General features: G+C 37.8%; 1 protein-coding gene across 1 annotated transcript in view; it reads left to right on the forward strand.

The window, feature by feature from the left end:
• Positions 1 to 2,160: 2,160 nt before the first annotated feature.
• The window catches only part of dnajc27 (DnaJ (Hsp40) homolog, subfamily C, member 27), a 17,822-nt gene continuing 7,196 nt past the window's right edge, over positions 2,161 to 12,786 (forward strand). The window contains exon 1 of the mRNA XM_024437867.2: positions 2,161 to 2,559. Coding sequence (XP_024293635.2) covers positions 2,473 to 2,559 — 87 coding nt within the window. The 5' untranslated portion in view covers positions 2,161 to 2,472. The remainder of the gene's footprint in view (positions 2,560 to 12,786) is intronic.

The following is a 12,786-nucleotide window of genomic DNA, read 5'->3' on the forward strand; positions in this document are numbered from 1 at the left end:
TAGTTTTCTGGTCCCCATTCAGTGTGTGCACTTCCTGGGCTTGACACTGGACACTCAAATCATGCGAGCAACACTCTCTCCAGAAAGAATGGTATCATTGACAAATTGTATTTTGACATTTAAACTGAGAAAACAGGTAACCGTGCTAGAGAGTCAGAGGCTCCTTGGCCTTCTAGCTGCTGAGGTCCATGTTGTACAGCCAATACAGCAATGCTACTACAGACACAATCTATGTCCCAGATGGGACAAACACAAAAAAACTGACAATTTCAATGAGTTGCTGATTGAGCAATACAATGAAGGTGTCTAGCACTTTAAACTCCCAGTGGAGTTTGACCACAGACGCCTCCCTACAGGGATGGGGAGCAGTATTGAACCAGTCAGGGGTCAATGGTATATGGTCAGCACTATTGACAATAGCTCACATCAACGTACTGGAGCTTAAGGTGGTTCACATTGCACTCCGGCACTTCCCCACAGTACTTAGAGGACAACATGTAGATATTACCTCAATTACCTCGACTAACCGGTGCCCCCCGCACATTGACTCTGTACCGGTACTCCCTGTATATAGGCTCACTATTGTTATTTTACTGGTGCTGTTTAATTATTTGATACTTTTATTTTCATTTGTTGTTTATTGTTGTTTAAGGGCTTGTAAGTACGCATTTCATTGTAATGTCTACCTACACCTGTTGTATTCAGCATTTCATTGTAATGTCTACCTACACCTGTTGTATTCAGCATTTCATTGTAATGTCTACCTACACCTGTTGTATTCAGCATTTCATTGTAATGTCTACCTACACCTGTTGTATTCAGCATTTCATTGTAAGGTCTACCTACACCTTTTGTATTCAGCATTTCATTGTAATGTCTACCTACACCTGTTGTATTCAGCATTTCATTGTAATGTCTACCTACACCTGTTGTATTCAGCATTTCATTGTAATGTCTACCTACACCTGTTGTATTCAGCATTTCATTGTAATGTCTACCTACACCTGTTGTATTCAGCATTTCATTGTAATGTCTACCTACACCTGTTGTATTCAGCATTTCATTGTAATGTCTACCTACACCTGTTGTATTCAGCATTTCATTGTAATGTCTACCTACACCTGTTGTATTCAGCATTTCATTGTAAGGTCTACCTACACCTGTTGTATTCAGCAAGTCATTGTAATGTCTACCTACACCTGTTGTATTCAGCATTTCATTGTAAGGTCTACCTACACCTGTTGTATTCAGAATTTCATTGTAAGGTCTACCTACACCTGTTGTATTCGGCTCATGTGACAAATAAAATTAGATTTGATACGGACCATGGTTGCACACATCAAGGGAACTGCTGCTTTGGGCTAACAGACACCTTACATCACTCAGAGAAATACAGTGTGGAGAATCAGGCAGCAGACCTTCCCTCCAGAGGAGGCCCTCTTCGTTAAGACTGGAGGATACAATACATCCCATGGTAGTGGAGATGATCTGGGCACTTATTATGTGACTTGTTTAAGCACGTTTTTACTCCTGAACTTCAAAGGGGTTGAATACTTATTGACTCAAGACATTTCAGCTTTTAATATTTTATTAATTTGTAATTTAAAAAAAAACATAATTACACTTTGACATTATGGGGTATTGTGTGTAGGCCAGTGACATTTTTTTAATTTTTTAAATACATTTTAAATTCAGGCTGTAACACAACAAAATGTGTGGAAAAAGTCAAGGGGTGTTGAATACTTTCTGAAGGCCGTGTATTTTGTTTTTATATATTTTCATGAGGACCACAATGGAAAATAATGGCATTGTACTCTATTCACATGTGTGGTTATATTGTGTTTTAAAAGTGGTCAAATAAATTAAATAAACACACACAAAATAATTCACGTTTCAGTGCAAGGAAACATCGCGAATCTGCTGTCATGTCTCGCTGTTGCCATAGAAACTGCTTCCGGTGTTAAAAACAGATTTTACTCTTTAAAATCTATTGTTAAAAAAAAACGACGTTCATATGAAGATGAACTCGCTGTAGATAATATACATTTTCATGATATACAAACAGCTGTGTATGATTATTAATTAAATGTATAGAAACATAACTGAGGTCTGTTGTTAAAATCTGACTTCATAACGAATCTGCTTCCGCGAATAAGAAATTGACAGACAAAGCTGTGCAAAACAGCGGCGATAGCAAAGAAGGCTAGATAGCTAACCGAACAAATACATGTCTCACTCGTCCAGAATAGCTTATCTAATATTTATTCACATCCATAATGATGCGCGGCTTATACAATTGTAAACGAGGTTGTTTTAAGATTGAGTAAATGTCTACTAGCCAGTTAAGGCGGGAGCGTACTGTACAAATCTAACTTTAGTGGAATTCCAAGCTTCACAGCCAACATCATCGACGACGACGTAAAAAAATAAACAAACACACAACAATATTGAACATAGCTAAATATCAGCAGCATGGATACGAATGTGCAGAAGAGACGTGAGAACAAGAAATCACTGCGTGTAAAAGTGATCAGCCTTGGCAATGCCGAGGTGGGCAAGGTGAGTCAACTAACCGTTCAGGTCAGCTATTCTGCTGTACCCACACTAGTATCAGGTATATATATATGTATGTACAGTATGAATGAGCCAGGGAGTAACGTTAAATGGCTGCAGCCAAAGCCCTTAGCGTTATAATGTAGCCCAGACGATCTCTGCTATAGCCCAAAAGCCGGCAGATGGTGTTATTGAGTCATTCCAATGTCACCACCTGCCGAGAAGAGTGTAATTGTATATATGTATATATTCCTGGCAATGTAAATAGTTATTATGTATGCTTGTTTGCATGTGACTATTCCTCTTTTGTTTGTTGATATTGTTAATAAATAAAATAAATAATATATATGTATATATTTTAACATGCATACAAACTATTTACAATTCCAGGAATCCTAAACAAAAAGTAGTGCCATATTGTTTAAATTCATTTATAAAGTGAAAAAAGTTAGGTTTTGAAATGGACCATTTGTATTTGTGAATATGAGAATTATTAGCAGTTAAATTAAATATACTACATCTATATCTATGTCAGAATTTATGAAATAAATAATTATATCAAAACCATTAAATGGTACAACCGGTCCTATTTTGTTGTTGTAAGAAATACTGTATGTCAATCCAAAACATTCTGCTATAAATACAGGCAAAATGGTCTCCTTCTCCATTCCACAGAAATCACATTTATAGTCAATATTCAGCTTGAATCTTTCCAAAACATGTTTCACAGGATAAATTCTATGTAACATTTTAAATGAATCTACCTTTACTTTGTTACTGATACAATATTTGTTTGCAATTATCCATGTTTTCCCCCATTTGTATATCGCCGTAGATATCTGACCAAAAGAATCTTGCTGAGGGAATTGTAGTATCACAAACAATATTCCTCATCTGTTATCTTTGATGTTAATATTGCGAATGAATATATTTTCATGTAAATCTATGTTACTTACATCAACCACAGAGGGATTTGAAAGAGATACAAACCTTGGAATCGCATCAAAAACAATTGCATATTCTTTCGGGGTTATTGGAATTCTAAACTCATCAAGAAATTCCCTATATGAGAGTAGATATCCATCCTCATTCAGTAACTGACCAACCAAAATCATTTTATTCTCAAACCAGTTACGGAAAAAAATACTTATTTTTAAAATCGTATATCTTTGTTGTTCCATATAAAGTATCTGTGAGGGGAAAAATTGTGTTTATATGCTAACATCCAAGCTAAAATGTCCTGTTTATGGAATTTGGCCAACTTTACTGGGATTTTATCAACATCAAAATGACATCGAAGCAAAAATTCTAAACCATCAACAGAGTCAAATAAATACTTAGGGAAGACATTCCAAATACTGTTCTGCTTCTTAACATACTTCAGAATCCAATTTATTTTACAAGTATTATTTAGAGTATTGAAATCTAAAACCTCAAGACCTCCGTGTTATTGGGTATTAGTGAGAATATATTTTCGCAGATAGTAAGGCTTGTTCCTCCAAATAAAATGATAAACAATCTTATCTAAGTCCTTTACAATTTTAGGGGCTAATTCAAGTGATAACGAGACATAAACTGATCTGGATAATCCCTTCATCTTTGGACAATAAACCCCGACCGTATAACAAAATATCTCTCAACTTCTTTGATTTCTCATTAATGGGGTTAAAGTTCAATTCACTCCGTTTTTTCATCCTTGCATATAACAATTCCAAGATAATTAACTTTATATTTGATTGGGATAACATATACTTCCTTTAAAACACTATCCTTGAGTGGAAATAAGACTAATTTAATTTATATTCATTTTCAAACCCGAAACGAAGGAAACGTCTTCAATACAAGAAACTGCTTTAGAAACCTCATTCCTGTTTCTTAAAAATATGGTGGTATCATCAGCCAGTTGACACAGTTTAAATTCATTGCCAAGTGCTGAAACACCTTGAAAATTCAATTTCTTTATATGAAGAGCCATAATTTTGAGTAACAAATAAAAATAGACCAATTGGGCAGCCCTGCCGAATGCCACGGCCAAAATCAAATCTCTGGGATGTCCCGTGAGCTAGTTTTACAGAGCTAGTACAACCACTATATAACGTTTGGACTGCTTTAAAAAAAAAAGTCATCAAACCCCAAAAAACGTATTGCTTTGAACATAAACTCATGTTCTACAGTGTCAAAAGCTTTAATAAAATCAACAAACATAAGAAAGCTATCATCAAGAATGAGGACATTATAGTCAATCATATCTAAGATCAACCTGATGTTATTACTAATGTGTCGACCATGAATAAAACCAGATTGTTCTTCATCAATTATGTGATGCAAGCCTTGTTTCAAACCTCTTAGCAAATACAAGGGCAAATAATTTCCCATCATTATTCAACAGGCTAATGGGCCTACAGTTGTCTATATAAAGAGTATCCTTATTAGGTTTGGAAAAGTAATTACACCTTGTTTTAAGGAAGTTTTAAGGAAGGTAACTCCCCTTTGTCTATTGATTCTTGGAACATAGCAAGAATGAATGGAATCAATTTATCATTGAAGGCTTTATAAAACTCGCTTATTAAACCATAATTTCCAGGGGACCTATTGTCCTTAAAGCTTTTAATACAGTATTTTATCTCAATTTCACATAACTCATCATCACCACAATACCTGAAATCATGATCTACCTTCTTAGCAGTGTTTGCTGCAGTGTCTAAGAAAATGATCCATATTGGAAGTTGGCTGGGCTGATGTATACAGATTCTGATAAAACTGGGCAACATGCTGAGATTTCTTCTGGGTTTTCATTGGGAGTTTATTAATCATTCATTTACATATGGAAGTCTTTTCGCCTGCCCTTTTTTCTAAATTAAATAAATATTTTGTATTTTTCTCTCCCTCTTCCATCCATTTTCTTCTTGATCTTACAAACGCTCCCTGGGCCTTTTCCTCGTAGATACAGTCTAACTGCATTTGTAATGATGACAGCTCCAGTAATTCCGGATTAGTTCAGTTTTTTTTTAGTATAATCCATTATTCCCTTTATGATGTCATATTCTTTCTCTCTCTTGGCACGAGCAATTTCTTTCCCCATTGAAATAGCCAAAAGCCTTATATCAAATTTCATTAGCTCCCAGTAACTTCCAAACGTATTCATAACACAGGCACAATTCCAGTATTTATCAATAATTCCTGCTACTTCCTTCTTAAATACTTCATTCTCTAGTAAAGTCTTGTTCATTTACCAGTAACCTTTACTAACTGTTTTGTTGACAAACCGTGCATATTTATCTTTACTGAGATCCCTTTGTGGTCTGTTAAAATAGATGGTTCAATCGACACTGTATCAACCTTGTCGGCCATATCTTCTGATATCAGCCAGAAATCAATACGGGATTGTATAGATAAATCTTTGGTACTCCATGTAAACATTATCATATCTGGGTTCTTATGTCTCCAACCATCTAGAACACCTAACCTTAGACATATATTCCCTATCTCACAAACAGAATTGCTATCCTTAGGAGGACATCTATCTAGATTATCATGTAATACTGTGTTAAAATCTCCACCCCATATTACTTTGGCTAATGGAAATGTAGACATCATTTTACTTATTTTCCTCTCAATGTCTCTAAATAAATTACAGTACCTTGACTTGTTATTGGAAGCATAAGTGTTTACAGTGATGAATTGAACATGGTTGACGTCTACCAATAGTATAATCCATCTCCCTGTATTATCTGCTTCTTGACTCAGTATATGACCCTTAAAGTTGCCTTTTAAATAGCGACACCTGCTGACCGATTAGTACCAAATTAAAACCAAATATCATTCCCCCATTGACTCTTCCAAAACACAGTATCTGTGGAACAGGCATGAGTTTCTTGAATGATATAAAAGTCGGCACTCTAATCCTTACAATACAAAAATAAAGATTTCCTTTTCAAAATATTACAGATTCCCCTAGCATTAATAGAAAAACAGAAATGGACATTTACTATCACAGTGACTATATGAAGAATATTAAACTTGTATACGTCCACCTGAATCAGGGTCTCACAAAAAGAAAAGTTCTTATTAGTTGCAAATAAAAACAGTCCACGCAAGTGGTTGACCTATATTATATATATTTTTATACAATTGTAAATAACATTGTACCATAGATCGGTAAAACGAATAGCCATCAAGCTAACATTAAGTGTCATTGCGAATTTCCCTGCCATAAAAAAAATATTTATATATAAAAAAAGTTTGGCTCACAAACAATGCTCTTTCCTCAAGTAATATAAAGTTTTATCAGATGAAAATAAAACTTGCACAACTCACTTGATAAATCCAGCAGTCAACAAGCTAGGCATCAGCGTGAATTTCCCTTCCATTAACAGAAGCCTTGGCTCCCGCTAAGTATGCACTTTTCCCTTCCTTCCTTCCCTTCCTTCCTTCCTTGCTCTCTCAATCATCAGCCACAGACGATTCCGAGGTTCTTTGTCAAACGCTGTCAGATCCTTCTTGAACCTCAGGTTGTTCTTCTTTAAATACTAATTTTTCTTTGCACTTTTCCATGTCATATCCCTCGCTGTCCTGGAGATGAATCTCATGACCACTGGTCAGGGTGGCTGGTTGTTTTCCCCATCTCTCAGCCTACCCAGGCGGTGCACTACATCCAGAGAACCTGCAACAACATTTCGCTCCTCCTCCGGGATTAATTGCCCTGCAAATGTCCTTCACTCTTGCTTTGATGTTCTCGTCACATTTTTCTGCTATTCCATAAATTCGAAGACTCCATCTCCGACCATACCGGTCATTCTCGTTGACCTTTGACTCCATTTCAGTGAGTTTCTTCTCCTGCTTGGCAACCTGAATGTTCAATGTTGCGTTCTGCTGCTTCAGAGTTTTCACTTCCTCAGCACTGAAATCAATCGATTTCTTCAGGTTAACGATACTGACGGTGTTCTTTTACACCAAATCCATGTCATCTGTGCTCTCTTTGATTTTAGCCGTGAGGATGAGGACGATGTTGTCCTGTAGCTGGCTCATTGATGGTTCACTTCTCAGCTTTTTTGGAAGTCGCTCCTTGGTTGTGGTATTCGGGTATGTATCACATTCACCTCCCCCCTGTCTTACACTGCAAGCATATGAGTGAGTTTCAACAATGCGTCTTTTCTCCATGGAAGTTTCAACATCAATTATCTCAGCAACAGTTTGGTCATGTCCTGATTACATGCTACTAGCTATGAAGACGTTAGCAGGCTAACTTAACTACACACGCTGAAACTTTTCGATAGCTAGCTTGTTCATTGGAAATCGTCAAAAATATATTTCAATGGTTTGATTAATTACAAAATTATTCAAAATAGCTACATTGTATGGTTAGATGTCATTGTTTTGTGGAAGAAAAAAACCCGCAACTGCAGTCTAAAACTATAAACTTTGTGAGAAAACCATAAAATTGTTCCTTAGGTAGAAATATTACAACCTCTCATGCCGCCGTCTTTGAGCGCCTCCGAGAAGGGTGCAATTGGGGGCTGCAATTCTGGGCATTCCTGCATCTGCAGGAACCCCTCTTTATGATTCTATAGAAACACACGACTAGGCGTGGTTTAACGTGACCACTCCCCCGAGTAGGGTACAGACGTAGGGTATTCCCATTACTCCCATGTAATTAGCCTAACTTTCCCATTACTCTCATGTAATTAACCTAACTTTCCTATTACTCCCATGTAATTAACCTAACTTTCCCATTACTCCCATGTAATTAACCTAACTTTCCCATTACTCTCATGTAATTAACCTAACTTTCCCATTACTCCCATGTAATTAACCTAACTTTCCCATTACTCCCATGTAATTAACCTAACTTTCCCATTACTCTCATGTAATTAGCCTAACTTTCCCATTACTCTCATGTAATTAACCTAACTTTCCCATTACTCCCATGTAATTAACCTAACTTTCCCATTACTCCCATGTAATTAACCTAACTTTCCCATTACTCTCATGTAATTAACCTAACTTTCCCATTACTCCCATGTAATTAACCTAACTTTCCCATTACTCCCATGTAATTAACCTAACTTTCCCATTACTCTCATGTAATTAACCTAACTTTCCCATTACTCCCATGTAATTAACCTAACTTTCCCATTACTCCCATGTAATTAACCTAACTTTCCCATTACTCCCATGTAATTAACCTAACTTTCCCATTACTCCCATGTAATTAACCTAACTTTCCCATTACTCCCATGTAATTAACCTAACTTTCCCATTACTCTCATGTAATTAGCCTAACTTTCCCATTACTCCCATGTAATTAGCCTAACTTTCCCATTACTCCCATGTAATTAACCTAACTTTCCCATTACTCTCATGTAATTAACCTAACTTTCCCATTACTCCCATGTAATTAACCTAACTTTCCCATTACTCTCATGTAATTAACCTAACTTTCCCATTACTCTCATGTAATGAACCTAACTTTCCCATTACTCCCATGTAATTAACCTAACTTTCCCATTACTCCCACAACAAATGATCTGTATCATACGTATTCTGCCACTAGTGTGTTACCCGACCTGCTAACACTGAAAGTAAAGCTAGTAAATCTGTCACATTCTACGTACGTCACTGTTTGTTTTCCCCTAGCTTTTTCACGGTTCATTTACGTTAGCTGGCTGGCTAGCGAGAGAAGTTAAAATATAATTCACTAGTCTTAGATATGCCACGTAACTATATACTTCCAGTTTTTTGCCTGCCCTTGAACGGTCTTAAGTATTTAGAGAAGTTGACGCTGACGTCACAACAAAAGACTGGATAAAACTAATTTTACCTCGGTGCAGAATGAAACATATACAGGACCAACTGGCTCTTAAAGGTTTAATCAACAATCTGGCTTGTAAGCGACATTTACACGATTTTGCAGGCATTCGTTTCAGGCTGTTTATACAAATGAATTGTGTATTATTGTCTTATCAATAAGACTGTATTCAACACTGATATGTCCTCCTCCACAGTATGCCAGCCAGCTAGGGTAGCCATACAAATATCACCTAATCAGGCCGTTAGTGCTATTCCAGCTGGCCGATAGGCATTATTAGGTAGGTAACTGTAGCACAGAGAATTTTCTACCACCTTTTACTTGACGGTACTTCCTCAATTTCCAAGTTGGAAGACAACATGTCTTCTAGATGTAACGGATGTGAAACGGCTAGCTTAGTTAGCGGTGCGCGCTAAATAGCGTTTCAATCAGTGATGTCAGCGTTTCAATCAGTGACGTCACTTGCTCTGAGACCTTGAAGTAGTGGTTCCCCCCTTGCTCTGCAAGGGCCGCGGCTTTTGTGGAGCGATGGGTAACGATGCTTCGAGGGTGACTGTTGTTGATGTGTGAAGAGGGTCCCTGGTTCGTGCCCGGGTATGGGCGAGGGGACGGTCTAAAGTTATACTGTTACATAGACTTCCATGTCTAGTTTCAATAGGCTCATGTCTAGTTTCAATAGGCTCATGTCTAGTTTCAATAGGCTCATTTGATTTTAGAAAATGTAGCTCTGTAAAAAAAAAAAAAAACGACCCATCAATGTGTCCACCCCAAAGTGCTGATTGTCATGATGACACTCACCTGTCCACAATCAATGGAGACAATATTTGAAATAAACAAGATGGAGGCGTACAACATTGTTGGATTACTTCATGGAGCAAAACATGTTTATTTATTTTAATAACAGAGCATTTTCTAAATTCTATGATTTAGTTTAGTATCAGAGCATTTTCTAAATTCAATTATTTATTTTAATGACAGAGCATTTTCTAAATTCAATTATTTATTTTAATAACAGAGCATTTTCTAAATTCTATGATTTATTTTAATAACAGAGCATTTTCTAAATTCTATGATTTATTTTAATAACAGAGCATTTTCTAAATTCTATGATTTATTTTAGTATCAGAGCATTTTCTAAATTCAATTATTTATTTTAATGACAGAGCATTTTCTAAATTCAATTATTTATTTTAATAACAGAGCATTTTCTAAATTCAATTATTTATTTTAATAACAGAGCATTTTCTAAATTCAAACGAACCTCCCTGCAACTAGACATGGACGTTTAGAAGATGTTTTCTTCCAAGTCTGGAATTGAGGAAGTATCGGCAATTTAAAGGTTGGTTTGAAAATCCTCTGTGCTATACTTAACATGACCCACCTAATAAGGCCAAGCAGCCAGTGGGAACAACAACAATGGTGCGACTAGGTGCCATTTTGAACAGCTAGGGAAGCCAACGAATGAATTCTTACCATCACCAATGAACACCCATTCATTGAGAATTTCAATAAGCATTTTTCTACGGCTGGCCATGCTTTCCACCTGGCTACTCCTACCCCGGTCAACAGCACTGCACCCCCCACAGCAACTCGCCCAAGCCTTCCCCATTTCTCCTTCTCCCAAATCTGTTCAGCTGATGTTCTGAAAGAGCTGCAAAATCTGGACCCCTACAAATCAGCCGGGCTAGACAATCTGGACCCTTTCTTTCTAAAATGATCTGCCGAAATTGTTGCCACTCCTATTACTAGCCTGTTCAACCTCTCTTTCGTGTCGTCTGAGATTCCCAAAGATTGGAAAGCAGCTGCGGTCATCCCCCTGTTCAAAGGGGGGGATACTCTTGACCCAAACTGCTACAGACCTGTATCTATCCTACCATGCCTTTCTAAGGTCTTCGAAAGCCAAGTCAACAAACAGATTACCGACCATTTCGAATCTCTCCATACCTTCTCTGCTATGCAATCTGGTTTCAGAGCTGGTCATGGGTGCACCTCAGCCACGCTCAAGGTCCTAAACGATATCTTAACCGCCATCGATAAGAAACATTACTGTGCAGCCGTATTCATTGATCTGGCCAAGGCTTTCGACTCTGTCAATCACCACTTCCTCATCGGCAGACTCGACAGCCTTGGTTTCTCAAATGATTCCCTCGCCTGGTTCACCAACTACTTCTCTGATAGAGTTCAGTGTGTCAAATCGGAGGGTCTGCTGTCCGGACCTCTGGCAGTCTCTATGGGAGTGCCACAGGGTTCAATTCTTGGACCGACTCTCTTCTCTGTATACATCAATGAGGTCACTCTTGCTGCTGGTGAGTCTCTGATCCACCTCTACGCAGATGACACCATTCTGTATACTTCTGGCCCTTCTTTGGACACTGTGTTAACAAACCTCCAGGCAAGCTTCAATGCCATACAACTCTCCTTCCGTGGCCTCCAATTGCTCTTAAATACAAGTAAAACTAAATGCATGCTCTTCAACCGATCGCTACCTGCACCTGCCCGCCTGTCCAAAATCACTACTCTACTCATCACTATCACTGCTCTGACTTAGAATACGTGGACAACTACAAATACTTAGGTGTCTGGTTAGACTGTAAACTCTCCTTCCAGACCCATATCAAACATCTCCAATCCAAAGTTAAATCTAGAATTGGCTTCCTATTTCACAACAAAGCATCCTTCACTCATGCTGCCAAACATACCCTTGTAAAACTGACCATCCTACCAATCCTCGACTTTGGCGATGTCATTTACAAAATAGCCTCCAATACCCTTCTCAACAAATTGGATGCAGTCTATCACAGTGCAATCCGTTTTGTCACCAAAGCCCCATATACTACCCACCATTGCGACCTGTACACTCTCGTTAGCTGGCCCTCGCTTCATACTCGTCGCCAAACCCACTGGCTCCATGTCATCTACAAGAACCTGCTAGGTAAAGTCCCCCCTTATCTCAGCTCGCTGGTCACCATAGCATCTCCCACCTGTAGCACGCACTCCAGCAGATATATCTCTCTGGTCACCCCCAAACCAATTCTTTCTTTGGCCGCCTCTCCTTCCAGTTCTCTGCTGCCAATGACTGGAACGAACTACAAAAATCTCTGAAACTGGAAACACTTATCTCCCTCACTAGCTTTAAGTACCAACTGTCAGAGCAACTCACATATTACTGCACCTGTACATAGCCCACCTATAATTTAGCCCAAACAACGACCTCTTTCCCTACTGTATTTAATTTATTTATTTATTTTGCTCCTTTGCACCCCATTATTTTTATTTCTACTTTGCACATTCTTCCATTGCAAATCTACCATTCCAGTGTTTTACTTGCTATATTGTATTTACTTTGCCACCATGGCCTTTTTTTTGCCTTTACCTCCCTTCTCACCTCATATGCTCACATTGTATATAGACTTGTTTATACTGTA

Source organism: Oncorhynchus tshawytscha, linkage group LG11 (assembly GCF_018296145.1).
Source record: "Oncorhynchus tshawytscha isolate Ot180627B linkage group LG11, Otsh_v2.0, whole genome shotgun sequence".
Lineage (NCBI taxonomy): Eukaryota > Metazoa > Chordata > Actinopteri > Salmoniformes > Salmonidae > Oncorhynchus > Oncorhynchus tshawytscha.